The sequence below is a fragment of the Babylonia areolata genome, chromosome 32, assembly GCF_041734735.1.
Source record: "Babylonia areolata isolate BAREFJ2019XMU chromosome 32, ASM4173473v1, whole genome shotgun sequence".
Taxonomy (NCBI): domain Eukaryota; kingdom Metazoa; phylum Mollusca; class Gastropoda; order Neogastropoda; family Buccinidae; genus Babylonia; species Babylonia areolata.
In genome coordinates, this window is record NC_134907.1 from 9,281,222 (window position 1) to 9,303,790 (window position 22,569).

At 41.1% G+C, this 22,569-nt stretch overlaps 2 protein-coding genes across 2 annotated transcripts; one reads left to right on the forward strand and one right to left on the reverse strand.

Moving 5' to 3' along the window:
• Positions 1-1,123: 1,123 nt before the first annotated feature.
• On the reverse strand, positions 1,124-13,495 carry LOC143276371 (uncharacterized). Its single transcript, XM_076580844.1, has 3 exons — positions 13,449-13,495; positions 10,182-11,612; positions 1,124-8,903 (listed from the first exon to the last, which is right to left on the reverse strand). The coding sequence occupies exons 2-3, from the start codon at positions 11,603-11,605 to the stop codon at positions 8,510-8,512; spliced, it is 1,818 nt and encodes a 605-aa protein (XP_076436959.1). The 5' UTR covers positions 11,606-11,612; positions 13,449-13,495; the 3' UTR covers positions 1,124-8,509.
• Positions 13,496-13,667: 172 nt separating this feature from the next.
• LOC143276513 (V-type proton ATPase subunit F-like) lies at positions 13,668-21,501 on the forward strand. The gene is made up of 5 exons (XM_076581055.1): positions 13,668-13,775; positions 15,609-15,690; positions 17,947-18,029; positions 19,776-19,898; positions 20,722-21,501. The coding sequence occupies exons 1-5, from the start codon at positions 13,725-13,727 to the stop codon at positions 20,749-20,751; spliced, it is 369 nt and encodes a 122-aa protein (XP_076437170.1). The 5' UTR covers positions 13,668-13,724; the 3' UTR covers positions 20,752-21,501.
• The last annotated feature ends 1,068 nt before the right edge of the window (positions 21,502-22,569 follow it).

The window sequence follows — 22,569 nt, forward strand, 5'->3', positions numbered from 1 at the left end:
CTGTATTATAAATCCACTCTAATAGGTACACAAAAATATGTGCATGCACTCAAAGCATGACTAAGCATGTTGGGCTATGCTGCTGTCAGGCATCTGCCTAGCAGATAAGATGTAGTGTGTATTTGTATTTTTGTCACAACAGATTTCTCTGTGTGAAATTCGGGCTGCTCTCCCCAAGGAGAGCGAGTGGCTACACCCATTTTTGGGTGATTTTTTTCTGACTGCAATTTTATTTGTTTTCCTATCAAAGCGGATTTTTCTACAGAATTTAGTCAGGGACAACCTTTTTGTTGATGTGGGTTCATTTACGTGCGCCAAGTGCATGCTGCACACGGGACCTCGGTTTATCGTCTCATCTGAATGACTAGCGTCCAGACCACCACTCAAGGTCAATCCGAGGGGAAGAAAATACTGGATCTCCTGTGTAGAATGCGCTTAGCATGTGTGAAAGAGCCCACGGCAACAAGAGAGTTGTCCCTGGCAAAACAGTTTGTGGAAAAACCTGCTTTGATAGTAAACTGAATACACTTGCACCTGCAGACAAAAAAACCAAAGCAATGGATGTTGCTGCCCTGTGGCAACATGCTCTCCCCAGGGGAGAGCAACCCAAACTTCACACAGAGAAATCTGCTGTGAAAACAAAAATAATAATACAATTCAACACAATACAAAACAATACACCACCAGAACCACAACACATCCAGATGGAAAGCAAAAAAAGAAGAAAAAAAAGTATTTATGTAAGTTGTCTGCAAGTCAAACTCACATTTCAACTACCAAGGGCAGTGCTCAACCTACTGAACCAGCCAAGCACCAAAATCATCAATTACAAATGAAATAGACAACAACAACAACAACAAAATATCACCAATAGTGAATTTGAAAAAAAAAAAAAAAAAATCCACCGACTGCAAATGAAAGAGAACAAAAAAATCCATTATCACAAGTAACAGTCCAAGGACATCACACTGTTATAACTGTGCAATGGGTAAAAAATATATGATCTGCAAATGAACGAGGAGCAAAGGAAGAAGCTTCCGAATTACAAAATAACAGAAAGAAATCTATTTCAATTTAAATTATTCTTGAAAATAAATAAATAAAAATTATTTAAAAAAAAAAAAAAAACATGAGGAGAAACTTCCCAAACTAAATCAGTGAAAATACATAACACCAAACAGCCTCTCTCTCTCCCTCTCTCTCTTAAAAAAAACAACAACACAAGGATTATCATTCAGTGTTTAATTAACACAAAAATACTGATTATTTTCACTGGGAATATTATTCACTTTAATTGTTTGGGCTTTTTACTGCTTTTTTTTTTTTTTTTTTTTTTTTTAATTGTCTTGACCGACAAAGCAAAAAACAAATACCACCTCAATCAAGCCTTTCAAATAATAAAGTATTCACTGCCACCCAGCTGGTCTGATTATGATTTTTATTTTCTTTTTTTTCTTTTCTTGTTTCTTTTTTCTTTAAAGAAGTAATGCTGCCACTTACCCCTTAACAGTCACAGGGTTCCCAGGTGGTGGGCATGAAGCCAAAAAAGGACCTTTAAAGGACTTTATAAGGACCTCAAATCAGTTTAAAAGGACCTTTGCCGACATGACTTTACAGTACACCCCAATCTATTTGACATGCAGAACAGCAGACACTTACCTCTCATAAACGGAAGAACAGCTAATCCCATTTGACTGTCGTATTTAGTCTTTGCAATTCACGTCACTGTAGGCTAGGCCTAAGCAAAGCAGCACAGCAGGCGTGACTCACAGCCACTGTACCACACTTCACGTCTGCCACCGAGCAGAAAGCGCACTACTGTTAGGGCCTAGGCCTATAGGCTGTATCCTCCTACAGTAAGTACTGAGTTTCAGACGATCGCGTCGGCATCTTTCAACGCGCTTTGCAACTTGCGGTTTTGGTGTCGAAGGTGTTTCAGTTTCGTTCTCAAGTCTCTTTCTCTTCATAAAACAGGACTTAACAGTACCTTTCAAAAATTAAAAGGACCTCCTGATGAGTTAAAAGGACCAACTTGCTGAATCAAAGCACTTAAAAGGCCTTTTGACCAAAATCCAATTCCTAAGGACTTAAAAGGACTTGAAAGGACCCTACGAACCTTGAGTCATCTGCTCATCAGTTTGTTAACTGGCAAAGTAGTTTTCATTTTCTATTTCATAACCTTTTCCCAACATGGCAGAGTTTTGTTACAGTACACACACACACACACACACACACACACACACACACACACACTCTCACACACTTGTTGTAATTCTACTGGTTATTTAGTTTGTTTTATTTCGTTAATTATATTCTTTCTCTCTTTAAAAAAAAAAAAAAAAAAAAAAAAAAAGCTAATTGAGGAGAGAGGACCAGGGAAAGTAGTGATGATTCAAGGCATGGGTGGGGTGGAGGAGATGATGGATTTTCGTCTCAAATCACAAATGTGGATAGACGTTAAACAAAAGAACGAACACACACACACTTGCAAAACAATACTAACATCATTCATTGCAGAGATAAGTGCAAATTACAGTATGAGTCACCATGACAGTAATACTATTAATAAGAGACAATCAAGTCATAAGCAAATGTCAAGTGACGATAACCACCATAAAACACAGCCGTAATTTTTCAGTATGAGAGAATCCATGAGGCGCTCTTTGATTCCACAACAATCAAAACAGCATCAAACGTGAATTCATAAAACAATCAAAATACAACACCTGGACAAGAAAACTGGACATGTGCACAAATCATCAATTTTTCATCAGATTTTTTTCTTCTTTATAAAACGGACTATTCTGAACATAATTATATATAATTCACAAACCAGATGTATAAGCAGGCACACAAAAACCCCCAAAATGCCAACAGACACCTTACTCGCAATGTCATAGGCTTCAGTTTCCGTTTCACAAGGTGGTGTCACTGCGTTCAGACAAATCCACATACGCTACACCACATCTGTTGGGCAGATGCCTGACCAGCAGCATAACCCAACGTGCTTAGTCAGGCCTTGGGTGCATGCATGTGTGCTTGTGTACCTATCACTGTATCAAGAGAGGACTTGATCTGCAGAATTTTGCCAGGGGACAACACTTTTGTTGCCATGGGTTCTATTTCAGTGCGCCAAGTGCATGCTGCAAATGGGACCTCAATTCATCACCTCATCCGAAAGACTAGATGTTGACTTCAGTTTCCCAGTCAAACACAGGAGAAAGGGCGAGAGCGGGATTGGAACCCAAACCCTCACGAACACTGTTTTGTGTATTGGCAGATGTGTGTCTTAACCATTTTGCCACCATGCTCCTCATCATAGACACCAAAAAAAACCCAATATTGTAAGAGTGCCCAACAATCGAGTCCAGAAAAAGACCAAAAAATATTACTGCTTCTACTTCTAAGTATTTATATAGCGCTGAATCTTGTGCCGAGACAAATCAAACCACTTTCACACCAGTCATTCACACGCATGCATAACTCTAAACTTGAGAAACTGAAGACATTAAGAAGAGAAAGGGGGGAAGAGGCTATCTTGGAAAGAGGTGGATTTTAAAACCAGACTTGAAAGAGCTGAGCGCAGAGACCTGACGAAGAGGAAGTTCATTCCAAGGTCTAGAGACAGAAAGAACGGTGGCCGACAGCGTAGTGTCTGAATCTGGGTATCCCTAAACAGAATGGATCCAAAGCCAATCGCAGAAGCTTTCTTGAAAAGAATTCAATTCTTTTTCATCTCCCCCACACACCCTCTCCCATCCACCTAATGAAAGGATCCACAGCAAGGGGGGAATTTTAAAAGTTATTTTAAACATGTTCAAGCTGCACAATCCAATAAGCCACATCTGCTGAAAACCCCACAAATGGAAGTCCTCCGTACTGACTGGTTCTAAAACACTGAACTGTGTTTTCTGAGCAGGAATGTCATCTCAGAAACTGGATTGCAATCTGTGTTGTTAAAGTTGTTTCTATCTGTTTGTCGACTCTGCTTTTGTTTCTCTGTTTGTCTGGTTTGTTGTCTGCTTTTTCATCAGCTGATACAATTTCTGCCCTATTCTGAAGCCTTAGGAACTTGCAATGTTGTTAAACATCAGTGCATTAACTTGTCAAATTTATCTGAATCCAGAATGAGAATCATGTCAGCTAGCTCTGCTTCCAGAACACATTTTGGGTACATGAAAGACCTTACAAACATATGCAGGAAAGTGGGCGACACAAAGCATTATTTGTACATCAATCACAGGTATATCTACACCACACACACACACACACACACACACACACACACACATACATATGCAATGTATACATAAGAAAGTGTGTTTCTGTGTCTGCGAATGTGCATGCATGAAAGTGTGTAAGTGAAAGATGGGCATCAACACATTTTGGCTTTGGTGCAAGCCTGTAACAGAAGTCTGTCCATCTATTTCCAAGAGTAGCTAAAACACAAAATTACAAATACTGGCAGTCTGTGAAAAATAAACGTTCACCACACTCAGATTTTTTTTTCTTTTTTTTTTTTCTTTTTTCTACCATGACATACACAACCAACAACTCAGTACCATTTTTACAGGCAGTGCATTAGAGCACAGACAGCAGAGCAACAACAGGCAGGCTACCCTGAGAATCATGAAATATATGAAAACAGACACACCATCACAGCAAAACACCACTATACAGCAAAAGACTTATATGTCAACATCACATCCTGACTCCACCAGCTGATCAATCTGTCAACATTCCCTGGCATGCAGTATTATCATTAACTCTTTCCATACGAACAGCGAAAGAGACGACGTTAACAACGTTTCACCCCAATTACCATCATCAAAATATTGCAAGCGGAAGGCTCTTATACTGAAGACGTGAATGTTGACAAAGAATACCACAATTCTGACGACGGAAGCTAAAGGTTGGGTCATTCAGACACCCACTGGACATCCGAGGGGTTTGTGCAGAGGAGAAGAGAGGACTGGCCGTACTGAGTGAGTTAATACCTACATAGCACCTATCTTCGGCCAGAGACCAAACTTCGAGCACTTTACAAACACAGTAATTTGTATTCGTATTTCTTTTTATCACAACAGATTTCTCTGTGTGAAATTCGGGCTGCTCTCCCCAGGGAGAGCGCATCACTACACTACAGCACCACCCATTTTTTTGTATTTTTTCCTGCATGCAGTTTTATTTGTTTTTCCTATCGATGTGGATTTTTCTACAGAATTTTGCCAGGAACAACCCTTTTGTTGCCGTGGGTTCTTTTACGTGTACTAAGTGCATGCTGCACTCGGGACCTCGGTTTATCGTCTCATCCGAATGACTAGCGTCCAGACCACCACTCAAAGTCTAGTGGAGGGGGAGAAAATATCGGCGGATGAACCGTGATTCGAACCAGCGTGCTCAGATTCTCTCGCTTCCTAGGCGGGCGCGTTACCTCGAGGACAGCACACCAGGCTGCCTACCCGGGTAGAGCCAACTGTCAGCTGCCTTTAGGCGCTCATCATATGTTTCCTGTGTCATTCAGTCAAGCTTCAATAGTGTACGCACATACACATGTACAAGTATTATAAGAGTGGATCTTTCTTCAGAATTTGCCATGGACAACCCTTATCTTGTCATGAGTTCTTTAATATGTGCACAAGGGAACTCCATTTATCATCCCATCTGAATGACTAGCAGGTCAGGTCTAATGAAGGGGGAGAAAATACTGTCCAGCGTGGGCTTTGATCCCGAGTGCTCGGATTCTCTTACTTCCTAAGCGGACACGTTACTTCTAGGCCACCACTCCACCACGTGCAGGGGAGACAACACAGCCTGCAGGTAGAAGTTGAAGGGAACCGGGAATGTCACCGAGGAGGTGGTCGTGGGGGGTAGAGGGGGTGGAGCGAGGTGAGGAAAGCTTGCTCAAAGTAACACCATGCTGGAAGGTAATCACATGTTCATGTGTAAATAGATATGTGCACATGTACAGGTCTATGCACACTCAGGTATGATCTGACAGATCCTCCATCAATTGTCACCAAAACCAAAGACACGAAGTTGACCAACTGTGATGGGATGATTTTGAATGGTATTGATAGTAATCTCTTTCTCCCCTTCTCACCTTTGCAGGTCTTCAATCTTCATCAACCTTTACTAGTTATATTTGTACCAGTATCAGTATCACTATCTCTCTCTCTAGATATATATATATATGGTCATATATATATATATGACCATGTCCATGCCATCTATATACTATGTAGTATGTATTGCTACAAACGTAAAAAACTACACAGCATCACTTGTACATAGATCAGACAGGCTCTACATCTGAAGCAGGAATTTCAAACCAAACAGACTGACAGCCTGATCACAGCCAGGCACTGAACACTTGTAACAGGAACTGCATATGCTATCCAGTGAACAAAAACTAAACAATATAAATCAAAACAGATACGTTGCCCACGGTGTCTGGACAAAATACCATTTTCAGATTCAAGCTTTTAAATGGAAGGCTGCATATAAACAAATCTAGCAAGAGAGAACAGATTCCACCTGGCAGACACTTCAATTCAGAATCCTTGTTCAGCTGTAAATGATAAAAGAACAACAGACACTGAGTTGTTACATTCTGTGCGAATGTCTTTGAACCATCATGCTTCATTCTGTTGTTTGTCGCCATTGTACAAGAGTAAAAGGATGTTGCTAGTAGCACTACTGTCGCACCAGGATTTTTTCCCCTAAAATTATATTCAATATAAAATACTTACCACAACCCACTGGTGCAGATGCCTACAGTGGTCCAATTTCTGTTCTGTGTAAAATACCAGTCTGTCTAGGAAACAAAAGTAGCTGTGGCTAATAACCTCCCAGTATATATCATTACCTCTATTCTGTTTATAAATTTATTCTAAAAAGTGTCCTTGAAACAGACCTTTTTTTCCCCCCTCTCTCTCTCTCACTCTCTTTAAACTCTCCATAATGAGGCACATAATTTTCGACATTGTATTTTCTTTATTTCATTGATGCTACTGGAGGACATGGATGGTAACAATGATGCTAAGGACACATTGGGGTTTGAGAAAATAATTACGATCGCACAGTTTGTTTCACAACACAGGTATCACCAACTTGACCCAAGATACACACTATACAGATTATCCACTCTGTGTGTAGTAGAATTAGGTCAGAAACTATGAACACCACTTTATAAAGTGAATCAAATGCAGTAACTTCACTGTACATTCCATACAGTCACAGTCTTTTTTTTGTCTTTTTTTTTTAACCGCTCAACACACAGCTCAGACAACAGCATCACCAATCACGCTTGTGTCACACTGTCTCTGATTACAGTGTCTGCTTGAAGAGTAAAATCAAATAAATAGCATCCTCAAAATGATAATAATAATAATGGATGCCATTTGTGTAGCGCATTTCTCTTTTAAGTTAATTTAGACCCAGTGCTCTGGCAATTGCCTGTTCACACGCAGCCACACCAAAAAATAACTCGCCACACTAAGCCATACACACACACACTCACTCATGAGCAGAAAACACCCATATCAACAGCAGAATAGAAAAAAAAAAACAGATGAGTTTTTCGCTGGCTGATGCCTACAGCTGACAGGCAGTGAATTTCAGACAGTGGGGGAAAGAAAAACTAAAACTGCGGTCGCTGAAAGGTTTTAAGTAAGTTAATTTTGGGTACTTTAGTTTTAATGTGATTGCAAACTTTAAATAAAACAACTACTGCCTTACAGATAACAAGAAGGAACATCACCTGTCACCCCACTCACAGGTAAAGTGCAACATCACTTTAGATCAAGGTGTAGTAATGAAGCGGCTTTTTCTGAAGTCCAACAGAATAGAAAACTCACACAATGGTGTAAATAAACAAATAAATGAATAAATAAATGAATGAATAAATAAATAAATATATAAAACAAAATAAACAAATAAATAAATACACCAACCCTTCTTCAAGGTATCCAAAGATGACTCCAGCTATCAACCAACATACACGTGACCTCCAACATTTCAACAGTATATTACTCCAGGTGTTTATTAATTCAAAATAAACCAATGAAAGAAGGGGGGGAGAAGAAAAAAAACGAAGAATAAAACATCAAACAAACCAATGAAAGAAAGAGAGAGCAAAAAAAGAAAAAAAGGTAAAATCGATCACATCCTTCTAAAGTACCAGGTACTGGAAAAAACAAAAACAAAAAAAAACCACACCACAAGCCGCTCAGTTACCACAGATATATACTGTATCTTACAGCAAGCTTGTACCTTACAGTTGTTTCTCCTGTCCGTGTACAGATATATATATATATATTTCACAGACACACGCATATCATATATATACCTATCTCCCAACATCATTCCGGGTGAAAGTGGGGCCTCAGGCGATGCCACACCTAAGAGAACGCCAGCAGGTAGATGAAGCTGATGCCTGCCAGCGACACACACAGATCTCTCTCTCTCTCTCTCTCTCTCTCTCTATATATATATATATATATAAACATCATTCCAGGTGTAGGTGGGGCCTCCTGCGATGTCGCACCGAGGAGAACAATGCCAGCAGGTAGATGAAGCTGATGCCCGCCAGCGACACCGTGCTCATGGCGTTGAAGTACTGCTTGTAGGTGAAGCGCATGTACCACACCACGCCAAGGACCACCCCAAACACAGGGAACAGCAGCGCCCCCATCTGCCCGTCCTCCTCCTGACCCCCGGCCCGGGCCACGCCGCTCGCCGCCGAGGCCTCGTTGCGCTGGTTTTGGGTGATCAGACAGTGCACTACGCTGTTGTCGGCGATGTTGTATGCCTGCAGGGTGGAGAGGTCATTGCGGAGGTCCTGGCCATTGAAGATGAAGCGCACGATTTTGTTGTCATCCAGTTCCGAGGAAAAATGCAGCCTGAAAAATGATTTTTTGTTGTTTGTTTGGTTGTTGGGTTTTCAATACACACACGCATAGGCACCTACAGGCACACACACGCACACACACGCACACACACACACACACATATACACAAATACTGAACGCATTTTCTTTGCAGCCTGTTTGTTGGGGTGTTTTTTTTTCTTTCTCACTCTCTCTCTCTATCAAATACCAGTAAACAGGTTCAAAAATTGGCCAAGGGTTCAGAGTCAGACTCATTTTGCATCAGCTAAAACAAAACTACCTTTTCTCATCAATAAGGAAAGACTTGTACTCCCATAATGAATACACCAAGTTGCATGCATATATATATATATATATATATATATATATATATATATATATATATAAGGAGTTATAGATTTAACTGTGAAGAAAACAAGAAGAAATTGAAACAATGAAGAAAAATAAGTCTCACATTTACACAAAAGTAATAATGATAATAATAGCACCAGTTGACGCAAAATCTGTACACAATGGCCCACATACACACTTACATGCACACTCACATATATATCTACACACACACACACACACACACACACACAATCCTTTAGTTTAATCAGAAAAGAAAAACAAAACAACACAGAACCCACAAACACACATGCATACCTCACACACACACACACACACACACACACACACACACCCTTCAGTTTAATCAGAAAACAAAAAAAACCTACAGAACCCACAAACACATGCATACTCCACACACACACGCTTGCACGCACACACACACACACACACACACACAGACACACACACACAGTGACACACACACAAACATACACACACACACAAAGACCACCCTTTAGTTTAATCAGAAAATAAAATAAAATAAAAAACCCACAGAACCCACAAACACGCATGCATACATACCCCCTCACACACACACACACAAACACAAACTTTAGTTTAATCAGAAAAGAAAAGAAAAAAACCCATAGAACACATAAACACATGCATATCCCCCACACGCATTTGCTTGCACACACACACACACACACACACACACAAGCACGCACATGCACACACACACACACACACACACAAAACCATCCTTTAGTCTAATCAGAAAAAAAACCCACAAAACCCACAAACATACATGCATACTCCCCCCCCCCCCCCACCCCCCCCCCCCACCCACACACACACACAAATGCACACACACACACACACACATCCTTTAGTTTAATCAGAAAAAAAAAAAATTAAAAAGTAATACATTTTTTTTTCCTAACCAACACAACCCACCGTCTAAAGTTGCCGACAGTCTCGTGGGGATCAGCATAGACCAGGCGCTGGGTGTCGTTCATGTACTTGAGCCGCACACGGATCTGCTGATCGGCAGAGTCGGCTGCCGTCTCCTCCACCTTCTCCGCAGCAGGCTCAGTCCTCACCACCCCCTCCCTCATCACTCCCACTCCGGACGCTGCCGAAGCCCCTTCTTCACCCCCCTCTGCTGCAGCTTCTGTCACACCTGACGGGGATTCCCCTGTCGACTCCCAAGTCTCGCCTGGTCCCATGCCAGGAGGGACGCCCAGCAGGGGGGATTCTTCACAAGTCGACCCTTGCGAGGAGGATGTTCTTGGAGGGGAGGGGGAGGCGTCGCTTTCCGTGCGGGGCAGTTCGGGAGAGCACGAGGAAGGCTTGGAGGACTGTGTTGTCGAGGATGCCGACGCCCCAGCAGGGCTGGGGAACACCGAAGGCTTCTCCTTCGTCTGACCACTCAACTGGGGTGTCCCCGTGGTGAAATCTGTAGAAGCAGTAAGCTGGTTGATGTTTGAAGGGTTCTTCATCGGACCACTCAACTGGGGTGTCCCCGTGGTCAAGTCTGAAAGAGTAGTAAGCTGGTTGGTGTTCGGCTCTGAAGATGACGCCTGACATAACATAGTGACTTCAGCACTAGCAGTAAGCTGGTTGGTGTTGGACTCGGAGGACGACACCGGACTTAATGCAGCAGTGACTTCAGCACAGCGCTTGCTTGCTACCTCTTCCACCACCACACCCGGTGTGTGTTCCTCACCCAGGGGTGTGTTGCTGTCTTTCAGTGCCCCACTGCCTCCCTGCCCTGACCCCCCACCATGGAAATAGGCCACCCTTCTCCGCCGCATCTCCTCACCTGATTCAGGCTGTGGCTTGAATGACGGTATCGTCGTGACCGTTTCTTCTGTCTCTGGGCTTGGCCCATCTGCTGCTTTCTCATCCATCTGGTCCCCAGGTTCGGAAGTAACCTGGGAAGGCACTGGAAGTGGAGGGTCTGCAAACTTTCTCCCGCTGTCTGGCAGCGATTGTGACATGACGTCCTCGTACACACTGTTCTTCGAAGCTGCTGCCGCCGCCGCGGAATCATCACCAGCATCGTTAGCCGTGTCAGCATTGTTGTTGGTGCTGACAGCCTCCCCGATGTGACTGTCCATTTCAGCGGAGGCTGTTTCCGCTTGCTGCTGCCCCACTGCCCCCTCTCCTCCTCCTCCTCCCCCAGCTTGCACAAAACTGCCATCACCATTACCTGTGCCGCTGCGCAGGCGTCTCTGGGAGAGCTCTACAACGATGACGCTGACAAAGGGGATGTCCCGCGTGTGGGTGGAGAACCAGGCAAGCAGCACGATGCACACAAGGAGGAAGAGACCCACCACCAACAGCACCTCATCTCCCACTCCCTCTACCACCGGCATGGTGTCCCTGCACGGCACCAGAACACCACACATCATCACTTCAAGGCTTTTTTAATTGGAGTGACTGTTCATATAAACTGTAATTTTTGTGGCATTTAACCCATTCAACCCTGGAGAGCTGACAGCCTTGACAGGCCCTCTTGCCATATTGACACAGAAAAAATACAGAAAACAGACTGTTTTTCCTCCAAATTACATGTGGACACATCTGGAAATACTGCAGAAGTTAGTTCCCTTTCCTAGCAGTTTTTGCATGTTATATCTATGTAGAAACATGAAAACCATTTTACTGTGATAAATTTTGACACCATTAGTTTAGCACCTTCTGTCAGGAGTTTTCTTTCTCTGGATTTCCGTCACTTACCAACGCTGTCCTCTTTCAAAACAAACTTGAAAACCCATCTATTCAAACAGGCATTTGGGTGTGATGAAGCATAACTAACTCAGTAACTGTCTGCATTCTTCCTCCTCCTTCCTACCCACTTTACCCTCCACTGAAGTCATCATGTAGTGTGCATGTGTCTGTGGGTGGATGCTTGTGTGTGTGCGGGCATGTGTGTGTGCTCGACCATGTGTACGCACATGTGATGGGTATTATTGCGCGCACGCATGCGTGCGTGCGTGCGTGTGTGTGTGTGTGTGTTCATACCTGTTATCTGTAGCATTGTCTTGGTGTACAGATAGTAAGATACACATACACGTGTTGTTTTTTTCATGTAAAGAGGTATGTTATTATGCACTATTGTACATGTGTTGTTTCATGTAAGGCGCTTAGAGCCCATTACATGGGGGGATTGCCCCATATAAGTATTATCTTTTATCATTATTATCATCATTCCTTATTCAGTTATTCTCACTGGTGTAAATGCACACCTGACTACTGCTGGGAAAAGTTATAACAGCAGAAGAAGAGGTTTGGGCCCTGCCTTCCTGTGCCGAACTCAAAACGTTCTTGCCTTTCCTTGTTTCAGAATTTCCCCCACAGCTCTCTGCACGTGATTACATGCTTTCCATCATACAATAGCAAAAAATGAGGACTTAGTAAGGACAGATTCAAAAGCTGAAATATATATCAATATCTATGATCCCGGCTCTACCTCTTCCCTGTTCACCTTGGCTAAATTTGATAAGACTCGAGGGCACAACTTCAAACTTAACATGACAAACTTGTCACTAACCAGTTCCACAATTTTTTTTTTTTACAAACCATATCATTAATCTGTGGAATAAACTTTCCTCTGACACCATAAATGCACCATCAGTAAACGCCTTCAAAAACCAAACTGACAAAACTTTTAAGGACCATGTATTTTCCATCGATTTAAATCTTTATTGAGTCAGAAATAAATGTAGTATACACTATGCCTGATTAAACCTTGGAACAGTTCACTATATAGTGATCCAAAAGCACATTAATGGATGTTATTACGAGGGCAAAAGGCTTCTAGCCTATGGCCGAGTATTTCTGTGATTCTGTGAGAAAATTGTGTAAAATGCTGTCATGGTCAATGGTGTATCACAGCTCATTCCAAATCACACACTACTCTGAATTTATACATAAAATATAAAGCATGAAGATCGGACAGGAAGCCAAATGTCGTCATGATATTACAAAATAAAAGTCCCCTTTCATCTCATCTCTGATCTGAGTTCCTGACCATAATTTATAAAATATAAAATAATTGTATGAGCTGCCACACCCTACTCGTCTGCTGTGGCATATCTATAAATAACGACAGCGACGACAAAAGCATTACGTATTCCCCCCGAAGAATATTTCAACACAGAACGGAACATGTGTCAGGCAAACGCAACAAACAAATATTTCAGATCACAACTTTACCAGTTGCAGACGATATGTTCACCTTCCAGTTGGGGACTTTTCGGAAGTTCGTCAACATTACCTTAAAAAGCCAACTATAAAATTTTCGTATATTTCACGAGGAGGAAAAAAGTTTTTGATATTATTGTAGCAATTTATTAACTCGTATAAATACATCGTATTACATGCTATAAATGAAAAAAGAGGAGCTGTGACTTTATAATGACATAACTGATAAGAAGGGAAGGGGAAGCAGAGCTAGCTTCTCGTTGGGTCACATGATAATCAGTTGTCAAAATGGCTGTGGCATCGATGAAAGGAAAGCTCATCTCTGTCATCGGAGATGAAGTAAGTAATATTTTTTTCTTCATTTTTTTTGTTTACACGCTTTGTGTTGCTTATTTATCACAAAGTATCCAAACAGAACATCCCATTCAGACGATTTTACCGCTATTTTATCACAGATCTCATCACTGCAGTGTGCACAGAACTGGTGGGTAGTGTAAAAATTATGTCTGCTCTGGGACCCAAACAGTGACAAATTACACAGAAGGACATCAGTATTAAATGGACCTACCCCATACACACCATCACTGAAATTTCAAACATGAGCTGGCAAAATTATTAATTTGGTTTCTTAAATGTTTGGACCTGTGTTAAAATACAAGAGCAATTTCTTGTTTTAGCCTTAAGTGCGTACGTATATACATGATGGATAAGATTCATTTTAATGCATTTTATGAATTGTAAAAAGTTCTGTAAAAGGCTGACAAATGATGTATAACCTCTCACATTGTTGAACATGAACTTAAAAGTTGTGTGATGCAGCCTCTGTCGCGTTTATATTTGTTGTTCACGGTTTTGCGCATGTATACCATTTTTGTTGTACGTTACTACTACTATTGTACTAATGTAACTTGTACTAAATCAAGTTTTAAATCATGGAAATAGATTGCATTATGATGGGCACAGGGTGAGTGAGTTATAAAGAAAGTATTATGAATATTAAATCATAGAACGAAAATCATGTGTCTGCTGGTTTTCAGTCACAAGATCTTCTCTGTTGGTCACATGGTGTGATTTGGAGCTGAAGGGTGTAACAGTACTCATGACAATGACTCCCAGTCCCATATTGATAAAGATTTTAATTGAAAAGGCAATGTACACTGACTTACAACAAGAGCTGACTCCAAATGCACATTGTCATAACCATAGGTTCTATAGGGCAGGGTACTTAAAATAAAATAGGATATATTTATTACCTTGAAAAACTGAATCAAAAGACTTCAAATTAAATCAGTCAAGAGACTTTCTTTTGCACCGTCTCAGTATTTCCTGCTGGACAATTCATGAATTGCATTGATTTGGAATGTCTCTTAATTGGTAGAGAAGCCTGGACATCCCTGATTGTAACCAGGAGCAAGTATGGAGTGGCAAGCCCGATGAGCATGACAATACAAAATAGCTGTCGTTTGCTGTACATGCCAACCTAGTGGAATGGTAGCCTAGTGATAGCACATCTGCAGCAGTATCGACAATCATTCCCCTCTAGATGGAATGAGCAGTGTTCACAACAAGGTGTGGACGTCAACCCATCAGTCACACAGAAGAGTGGAGGGGAAGAAATGTGGATATTGCCACATCTGCCTAAAAGGAAGCAAGAGAATCTGAATTTCAGGGGATTAAATCCTTCTCTTGGCAGTATTTTCTCCCCCTCCTGACATTCTGTGGTGATCTGGATGCCAGTCACTTGGATGAGACAGTAAACCGGGATCCGGTGTGTAGCGCACATAAGAGTACCCACAGCAACAAAAGGGTTGTTGACTCTGTACAAAAAAAACAAAAAAACAACAAAGAAAATCACTTTGACAGCAAAACAAAATATACACTTGCAAACGAAAAAAAAAAAAAGTGTCTCTGGAAGTGCGATGCATTCCTCAAGGGGAAAACAATCTGATTTTTTTTTTCCTTCTTTTTTTTGTTGTCCCATCATCTATACTGTCTCAGTGTCATTGTTCTCACGTTGCTCATTCCAAGTTCCCCACCTTACACAGCCACATCTGGGGTTCATGAACAGCCTGAGTTTCACACAGAGAAACCTGTTGTGATAAAGTGTACTACAGTACAATACAATACAATACAGTTACACAATACAGTTCAGTGTGATGTGTTTGACTTCAGGACACCTGCACTGGCTTCATTGTGGGAGGCATTGGAGAGCTGAACAAGCATCGTGTGCCCAACTACATGGTGGTGACAAAAGGTGAGTTGATGATGATATGGATACTTAGTGCCAAGCCCAGACCAAGTTCAAAGTGCTTTACAAATACATGGTCATTTGCACAACAGTCAACAAGGCTGCCTACCTGGGTAGAGCTAACTGACGGCTGCCATTGGCGCTCATCATTTGTTTCCCGTGTTATTCAGTCAGATTTCAGGCTCACATAGATGCACACTCTGACATATAACATTTTACGTGTATTTACCCTACCGTGTAGGCAGCCATACTCCATTTTTCAGGGTGTGCATGCTGGGTATGTTCTTGTTTCCATGACTTACCGAACAATGACATGGATGACAGGATCTTTAACATGCGCATTTGATCTGCATGTATATACACATGAAGGGGTTTCAGGCAAAAGTAGGTCTGCACATAATGTGTTGACCTGGGAGATCGGAAAAAATCTCCACCCTTTACCCACCAGGCAACTGTTACCAAGACTCCAACCTGGGACCCTTAGATAAAGGTCCAATGCTTTAACCACTCGGCTGTTGCGCCAGTCTCTTGATCCGACCAATCGAAGCAAATTAAGGAAAATACAGGGTTCACAAAAAGTTAAGGACCAGCTGGGAATTTGCAGGTTTCTTCTTGAGGACATCCATACATATGGTTTCATTGTTTCAGTCTCAAGGAGGCATTACTGCGCTCAGACAAATCCATATATATATATATATACATTACACACAGGACCTGGGTTCGTTATCTCATCTGAATGACTAGACACAGTTTGATCTTCCAGTCAAACTGGGGGGCAAGGGCGAGAGTGGGAATTGAACCCAGACCGTCATGGACACTGTATTGGCAGATAAGCATCTTAACCACTCTGCCACTTTAGAGACATCATCCTGGTGAAAGGATGCTGAATTTTCAGAAGACAGCAGTGTGTGTGCAGCCAGTGAGAAGAGGAACACTCATAACCAGAGGTGTTTTTTTGCTTGCTTTTTTTTCTTTTTCTTTTTTTTTCTAACACTAAGAATCCACAGTTATTGTTTCTAAACCACCAAATAACTATTTTTGTGAGACTGTTAATGTGATAAAGTGTTTAAGCGCAACTGGCTGATGATGTGCACAGTAATGTAGTATGATGTTGTAACTAATGGCAAGTAATGCTTATAAATTATATAGATAATGAAGGACACAGACATATTGCTCGAATGGAAATAAAACAGAAATTTGAAGTTGTGAACTTGTTACTTTTCCTCTTTTTGTCTTTTCTTTCTCTTCACTGTTTGTTGTTGCTGCAGTTTTACTTTTTAGAATCTTACCTGTCTTTCTGACACTATCAGTGCTTACATTCATTCAAGAACTCTCTGCTCTCCCTCTGACTGTTGCCTTCTGAAAATTTTACATGTCAGTACAAGACTTTATTGTGCACGCACTTCCCTCTTGCTGCTCATATCTGGAACAGCATTCCACACCATATCTGTTTATCTGACTTTGTCTGTGCCTTTCACTCTTTAACTCTTCATTAAAAACTTTTGTCTTTTCAAACCCTACCTGTACTCATTATTTTCCTACTTCTCCAACATTGCTTCCTTAAAAACATGTGTGTTTTCAAACCCTATCTGTATTCATTCTCAAGTTTGCTCCATGCCCGCCAAGGAGTATTGGCCTAGTGGTAACATGTCTGCCGAGGAAGCGAGAGAATGTGAGCGCACTGGTTTGAATCCCACAGTCGCCAGTATTCTCTCCCCCTCCACTAGACCTTGAGTGATGGTCTGGATGCTAGTCACTCAGATGAGACAGTAAACGGAGGTCCTGTATGCAGCATGCTTTTGGCACACATAAAAGAACCCATGGCAACAAAGTTCTGTAGAAAAATTTCTATAGGAAAACAAAATTTCAGGCTGAAAAAATACAAAAAAAGGGGTGATGCTGTCAGTGTAGTGACACGCTCTCCCTGGGGAGAGTAGCCCAGATTTCACACAGAGAAATGTGTTGTGACAGAAAGAGTAATACAATACAATACAATACAACTCAGTTTTTGTATGTATGAGGAATGAGAGAAGGGGAGTGTGGAGGTGAGTGAGTGGTCATGAGTGGTTCATGTAATTTGTAACTTTTTTCTTGAATGTAATTTATGTGCCCTGAGCTCTTTCAGAGAGAGAAAGGGTACTATACAATTGTATATTATTATGATTTTATTATCATTATTATTGTTATTATTATCATTATTGTTGTTGTCATTGTTCAGGTTGTTGTTATTAACATTATTATCATAAATATTATTATTTCCAGATACACCAGCCATGGAGATTGAGGAGACATTCAAGAGCTACCTGAAGAGAGATGACATTGCCATTGTTCTCATCAACCAACATGTAGGATTTCCAGTTTCTATGCTTTTAGTTTCCTGGGAGTTGATATAGTCCTAAGCGTACAGTTGGGCCAACAGCAAATAATTGAGAGCTGTATGATAAATGGTTTCTCCACTGTAATGGGACTTCATTGACAGCTTTGTCTTTTGTGAAGGACTATGATTCTCAAACTAGGAGGCTAGACTGCACTGGCTGTTGTTGCTGCTGCAGCCTTTGGGGCTAGTTAGCCTTCTAGGAACCATCCCACCTCTTGACTGTCCTAAAGCCCTCTTGGCCAAGAGAGTAGGGATGTAACCTGGGCAAGACACTCTCCACCGTGATCAAATTCCAGCCCAGGTAGTCAGGAGAGCAGTTGTCTCCTCTGTTGTACTGATATTCAAAGTTAGACACGACTATCATACATGTATACAGTGTGTATTACGTGTGTGTTTGTGTGTTCATATATGTGTGTTTTATTAAGTGAATTAAGTGTGCAGTTGTATAATTTCTGCAAGCGAGCACAAAATGCTTTTCGTTCATAATTCTAAGAAGTTGAAACTATGTCTACATCTGACACCGTGTTAATTAGTATTGAATTCCACTGACCTGTACGAAGGCAAGTTCTGCTTTGTTGTAATATGAAATGGCGAATGAAAAATTTATTTAAAAAAAAAAAAAAAAAGCTAGAGCATGTGTCTGTATCAGCTGCACTGGAAATCTGTGCCAGGTTTCGTCAATTTTTTCCTGCTGTTTTTTCTTCCTGTTCCTCTATCTTGCATGCTCTTTGCCTTCTTCTTCTTGAGAGCATTTGGGTTACTAATGGATTTTTTATAAATTTTTGCCATGGTGGTTTATCATGCTTGACAATGAAATGAAAAAGAGTACATTCCAGGTTTAGAAATCCTTTTGGGCGATTTTTACTGTAATGGTGATTGTTAATTTCAGTCATGATAAACTGTACAGTGGGGGTTTGAAAATGATTTGAAACAAAAAGTGTTGTTTTGTAAATATTCTCATTATCCTGTGCACCCTCCTCTGATTTACCGATTTGATCTTGTTTGTGGAGCATGCTTTGTTTCAGTTGTTTGGCTTGTTCATACATTTGATATGGATTGTAGAACCCCATTTTATACACTTTACATTTTGTTTGTCTGGAAAACAGAAGTAGTAGAAGTAGTTTGGTTATTTTTGTCCCGTCATGTTTATCTGAGACTGGGAAGCAACGTTTCATTTTATCTTTGTTTAGGTATGGTTCAGTCATTTACATCCTGTCATCCGTCTATTTTGTGGATTTTATATATATATATATATACAGGTTGTTCTTTCATTTAAGTTTTGTTTCATTATTTTTATTTTATCATCTGATTCAGAATTAGAATTACTTTATTATTTCAGGAAGACGAAATGAGTGTGAAGTGTGTGATACATACAGATTACAAGCAGGGCAGTAAAATTTTACATACAATAACAAAATCACAACACCAGTTATAACAAAACAAGCCAGTAGAAATATCACCCTTACACCATTTAAAACAGACACACATGTACACGTGCCCATATGCGCACACACACTAAACACTTGCACAATGTATTGAACAAACATGGTGGTGAAGTCAATATAAAACAATACCAAGCTGTGAAACACAGCAGCCAAGGTTGTGCAAAAATAAGGCACAGAAACATTAATTGCAGGCATAGAACCTCCATTATCAGGCATGTCAAATTTACAACTACAACTGTAAAATGAATGAATGAATTTTGTGCATACAGATTGCAGAGCTGATCCGCCATGTCATTGACCAGCACACCAGCCCCATTCCTGCAGTTCTGGAGATCCCGTCCAAGGACTGTCCCTATGATGCTTCCAAGGACTCTATACTGCGTAGAGCCAAGGTGGGTAGTGGGAGGTGGCAGTAAGGTTAAGATGCCCCCACTTCCATGCTAGGAGTGAGTCCTGTCAATGTCGTCAGTGTCGGCAGATTCATGGGTGGCTGTTGTTTGAAGGACGTGGTGGCGGTCTCCACTCTGGGAGGGACGCTCACTCAGTCTGGCTCCGCGACTAAGCCATTATTGTCGTTAGTCGGAGGCTTAGTAGGTAGTGTCTTAAGTACGTTAAAACAGAACAGGCATCACTGAACACCACCGAAGTGACTCAGCAGCAGTGCAGGGTCTCCTCTGGTGTGTGGCCTCCTGGCGACCTAACATCGATGGTTCCCTGTGGACTGCCGACGCTGGAACTGCGACGGACGAACCCGGGTGTGGCCGTGTATGGGGGAATCTAAATGAGCGGCGTGGGAGTAATACCACTGAAACGGTGCAGATGATGGGGCAGCAAAAAAAAAAAAAAAGAAGGTTAAGACGCCCCTCTGAGGGACTGGGTTCCATTCCTGCTCTCGCCATTTCTCTCCAAAGTTTGACGGGAAAAATCTAAACGGAGCGAATTTGCTAATCTGTTGGTTTACTTATTTATGTCAGGGGACAAGAGCATGAGAAATCAATGTCAGTGTAAATCAAAAGTAGAGAAAAGGCAGCCGCAAGAAAGTATGTTAGAGATGGAACAAAAAGTGGTTAATTGTGGACTCACTTGTACTGTTTGTAAATTACAGTTGTATCCACTCTGTGTGTGTGTGTGTTTGGAGATATATATATATATATATTATGTATACATGTATGAAAATTCTCGCGGTTATGATTGTAAATGATTTGTGGATTTCAGGGCATGTTCTCAGCAGAGGACTTCAGATAAAGTGTGTGGACCGTCGTGAATGGACTGAGGTGCCAAGAGCCTTGGACAGGGGCAGCAGCAGTATCAGATGCTCAGCTGCAGCCTTGGTTGCCGTGGATGTAGAGTTTGTACCAGTCAGCTGGTGGATGCTGTGAATGTTTTTTTCTCTGAGTGAATGTAGTGTTTGCTGTTTTAACTAATTGCGCAGCGCAGCCGGGCCTGGGCTGCAATGGGCCGATCTTTGCAGAGCAAAGTTCGGTCATTGTTAAGAATGTTCCCAGGTCCATGGAATTAGCGTCGAGTTAGGAACATTCTTTACGCTAGGCAAACTTAGTGCTGCTAAGATCACTCATGCTATCCAGACGAGTGGTGGGTTTGCATGAGCGAGCTTAGCAGCATTGAATTTGCTTATCATTAAGAATGTTCCTAACTCCACAGTGAATTCCATATACTTAGGAACATTCTTAAATCTAATCAAACTCAGTGCTGCAAAGATCACCTCATGCAACCCACCCCAGGTCTCTTCAGTGAATGAGTACTGAACGTTATTTGGATTATTTATTGAAATATCAGGTATTGCCTGGGGGTGGTTGGGAGGGGTGGGGGCAAGGGGGGGGATAGGTTATGAAGTTTTATTTAATGTAGAACAAGTCTGTGCAGTAGAGTTTGTTGTTCAGGCGAAGGGTGGTGGTGGTGGTATTGACGTTTATTCATTCAGTCACTTGTACCAAGTTATAATATAAACTCCTAACAACAGACCATTTTTTATTTTTTTAAATTTTTTTATGACGTTTGTAGTGTGTCAATAAACAACGTAATCCATGTTGTAAATTTTTCTTTATGAATGTTACACACCTGTTTAACAAATTGCAGTGTCTTCAAACTTAGCTGTGTCATTGCTACAATTGTGGATGGCTCGAAACACATGCACAAAACACAAAAATCATAGTAAATACCATCAAAAATAGCAGCGGCAGCACTGCATGTAAAATTCTTGATTTCTGTTCTCTTTTTGTTGTAGCTTTTTTCTTTTGAAGAGAAAGTGTAGGAAAATGTCTTCCGCCCCTCCACCCCTGTCTCCTTTCTCCCCACTACCTCCTTTTTTTTTTTTGTACTTTTTTTCTTTTTTCTTTTGTTACTTTTATTTTTAGCAGTAGATAAAAAAAAACTATGGAAATGATCAGATTTGGTCGATCATAACAGAAATACACGTAGTTGAAGTAGTTAGCTGTCTTCTATGAGATGCAGAAAGGTAGAAATGTACAACTACAAGTGACATGGAATAGAATATTTGTCTATAGAAGAGGTACAAAATAGTTCCAGCTTAATGATAGTGTCTTGAACAGTGTGTTCGTTTTGCAGTTGATGCAAAACATGTTGGGAGGTGACAGGTTTTTTGTATCTTCTCAGTTCATGGTCTGTCTGGGTTTTGTCGGTTTTGTGATCTTGTGCTGCTGTAAATGAGCATGAAAGAATCGTGAATCACTGGGTTGTGGGTTTGTTTTGTTTTGTTTTTTGTTTTGTTTTTTCTTGTGCTAAAAATTTAGTCATTGAAAGATCTTTTGAAGTCGGTGTGGTGTAAACAGTAATGAAGACTGAAAGATAGTACCGAGAATGGCTGGCTGTTTTGTTGTTGTTTGGGTTTTTTTCGTTTCCATTGTGTATCACAGGATAATGTTTACGATGATCAACAACAAAAAAGAGTAGCGCAGATGTGATCTGATCATCAGATTTTGATTTGTTTGCATGTAATGTGATCTATTAAAAAAATATATAGAGGAAAGAGATGTAGCTTTACTGTCAAAGGATGCTGTGTGAAATAATGAACGGATGTGAAGT

Excerpts from the sequence above, each read along its gene's own strand:
- LOC143276371 (XM_076580844.1), bottom strand. The coding sequence starts at position 11,605 with ATGCCGGTGGTAGAGGGAGTGGGAGATGAGGTGCTGTTGGTGGTGGGT. Across the intron at positions 8,904-10,181 it reads ACTGTCGGCAACTTTAGACG|GCTGCATTTTTCCTCGGAAC; the intron begins GTGGGTTGTGTT and ends ATCATTTTTCAG.
- LOC143276513 (XM_076581055.1), top strand. The coding sequence starts at position 13,725 with ATGGCTGTGGCATCGATGAAAGGAAAGCTCATCTCTGTCATCGGAGAT. Across the intron at positions 13,776-15,608 it reads TCTCTGTCATCGGAGATGAA|GACACCTGCACTGGCTTCAT; the intron begins GTAAGTAATATT and ends GTTTGACTTCAG. Across the intron at positions 19,899-20,721 it reads CTATACTGCGTAGAGCCAAG|GGCATGTTCTCAGCAGAGGA; the intron begins GTGGGTAGTGGG and ends TGTGGATTTCAG.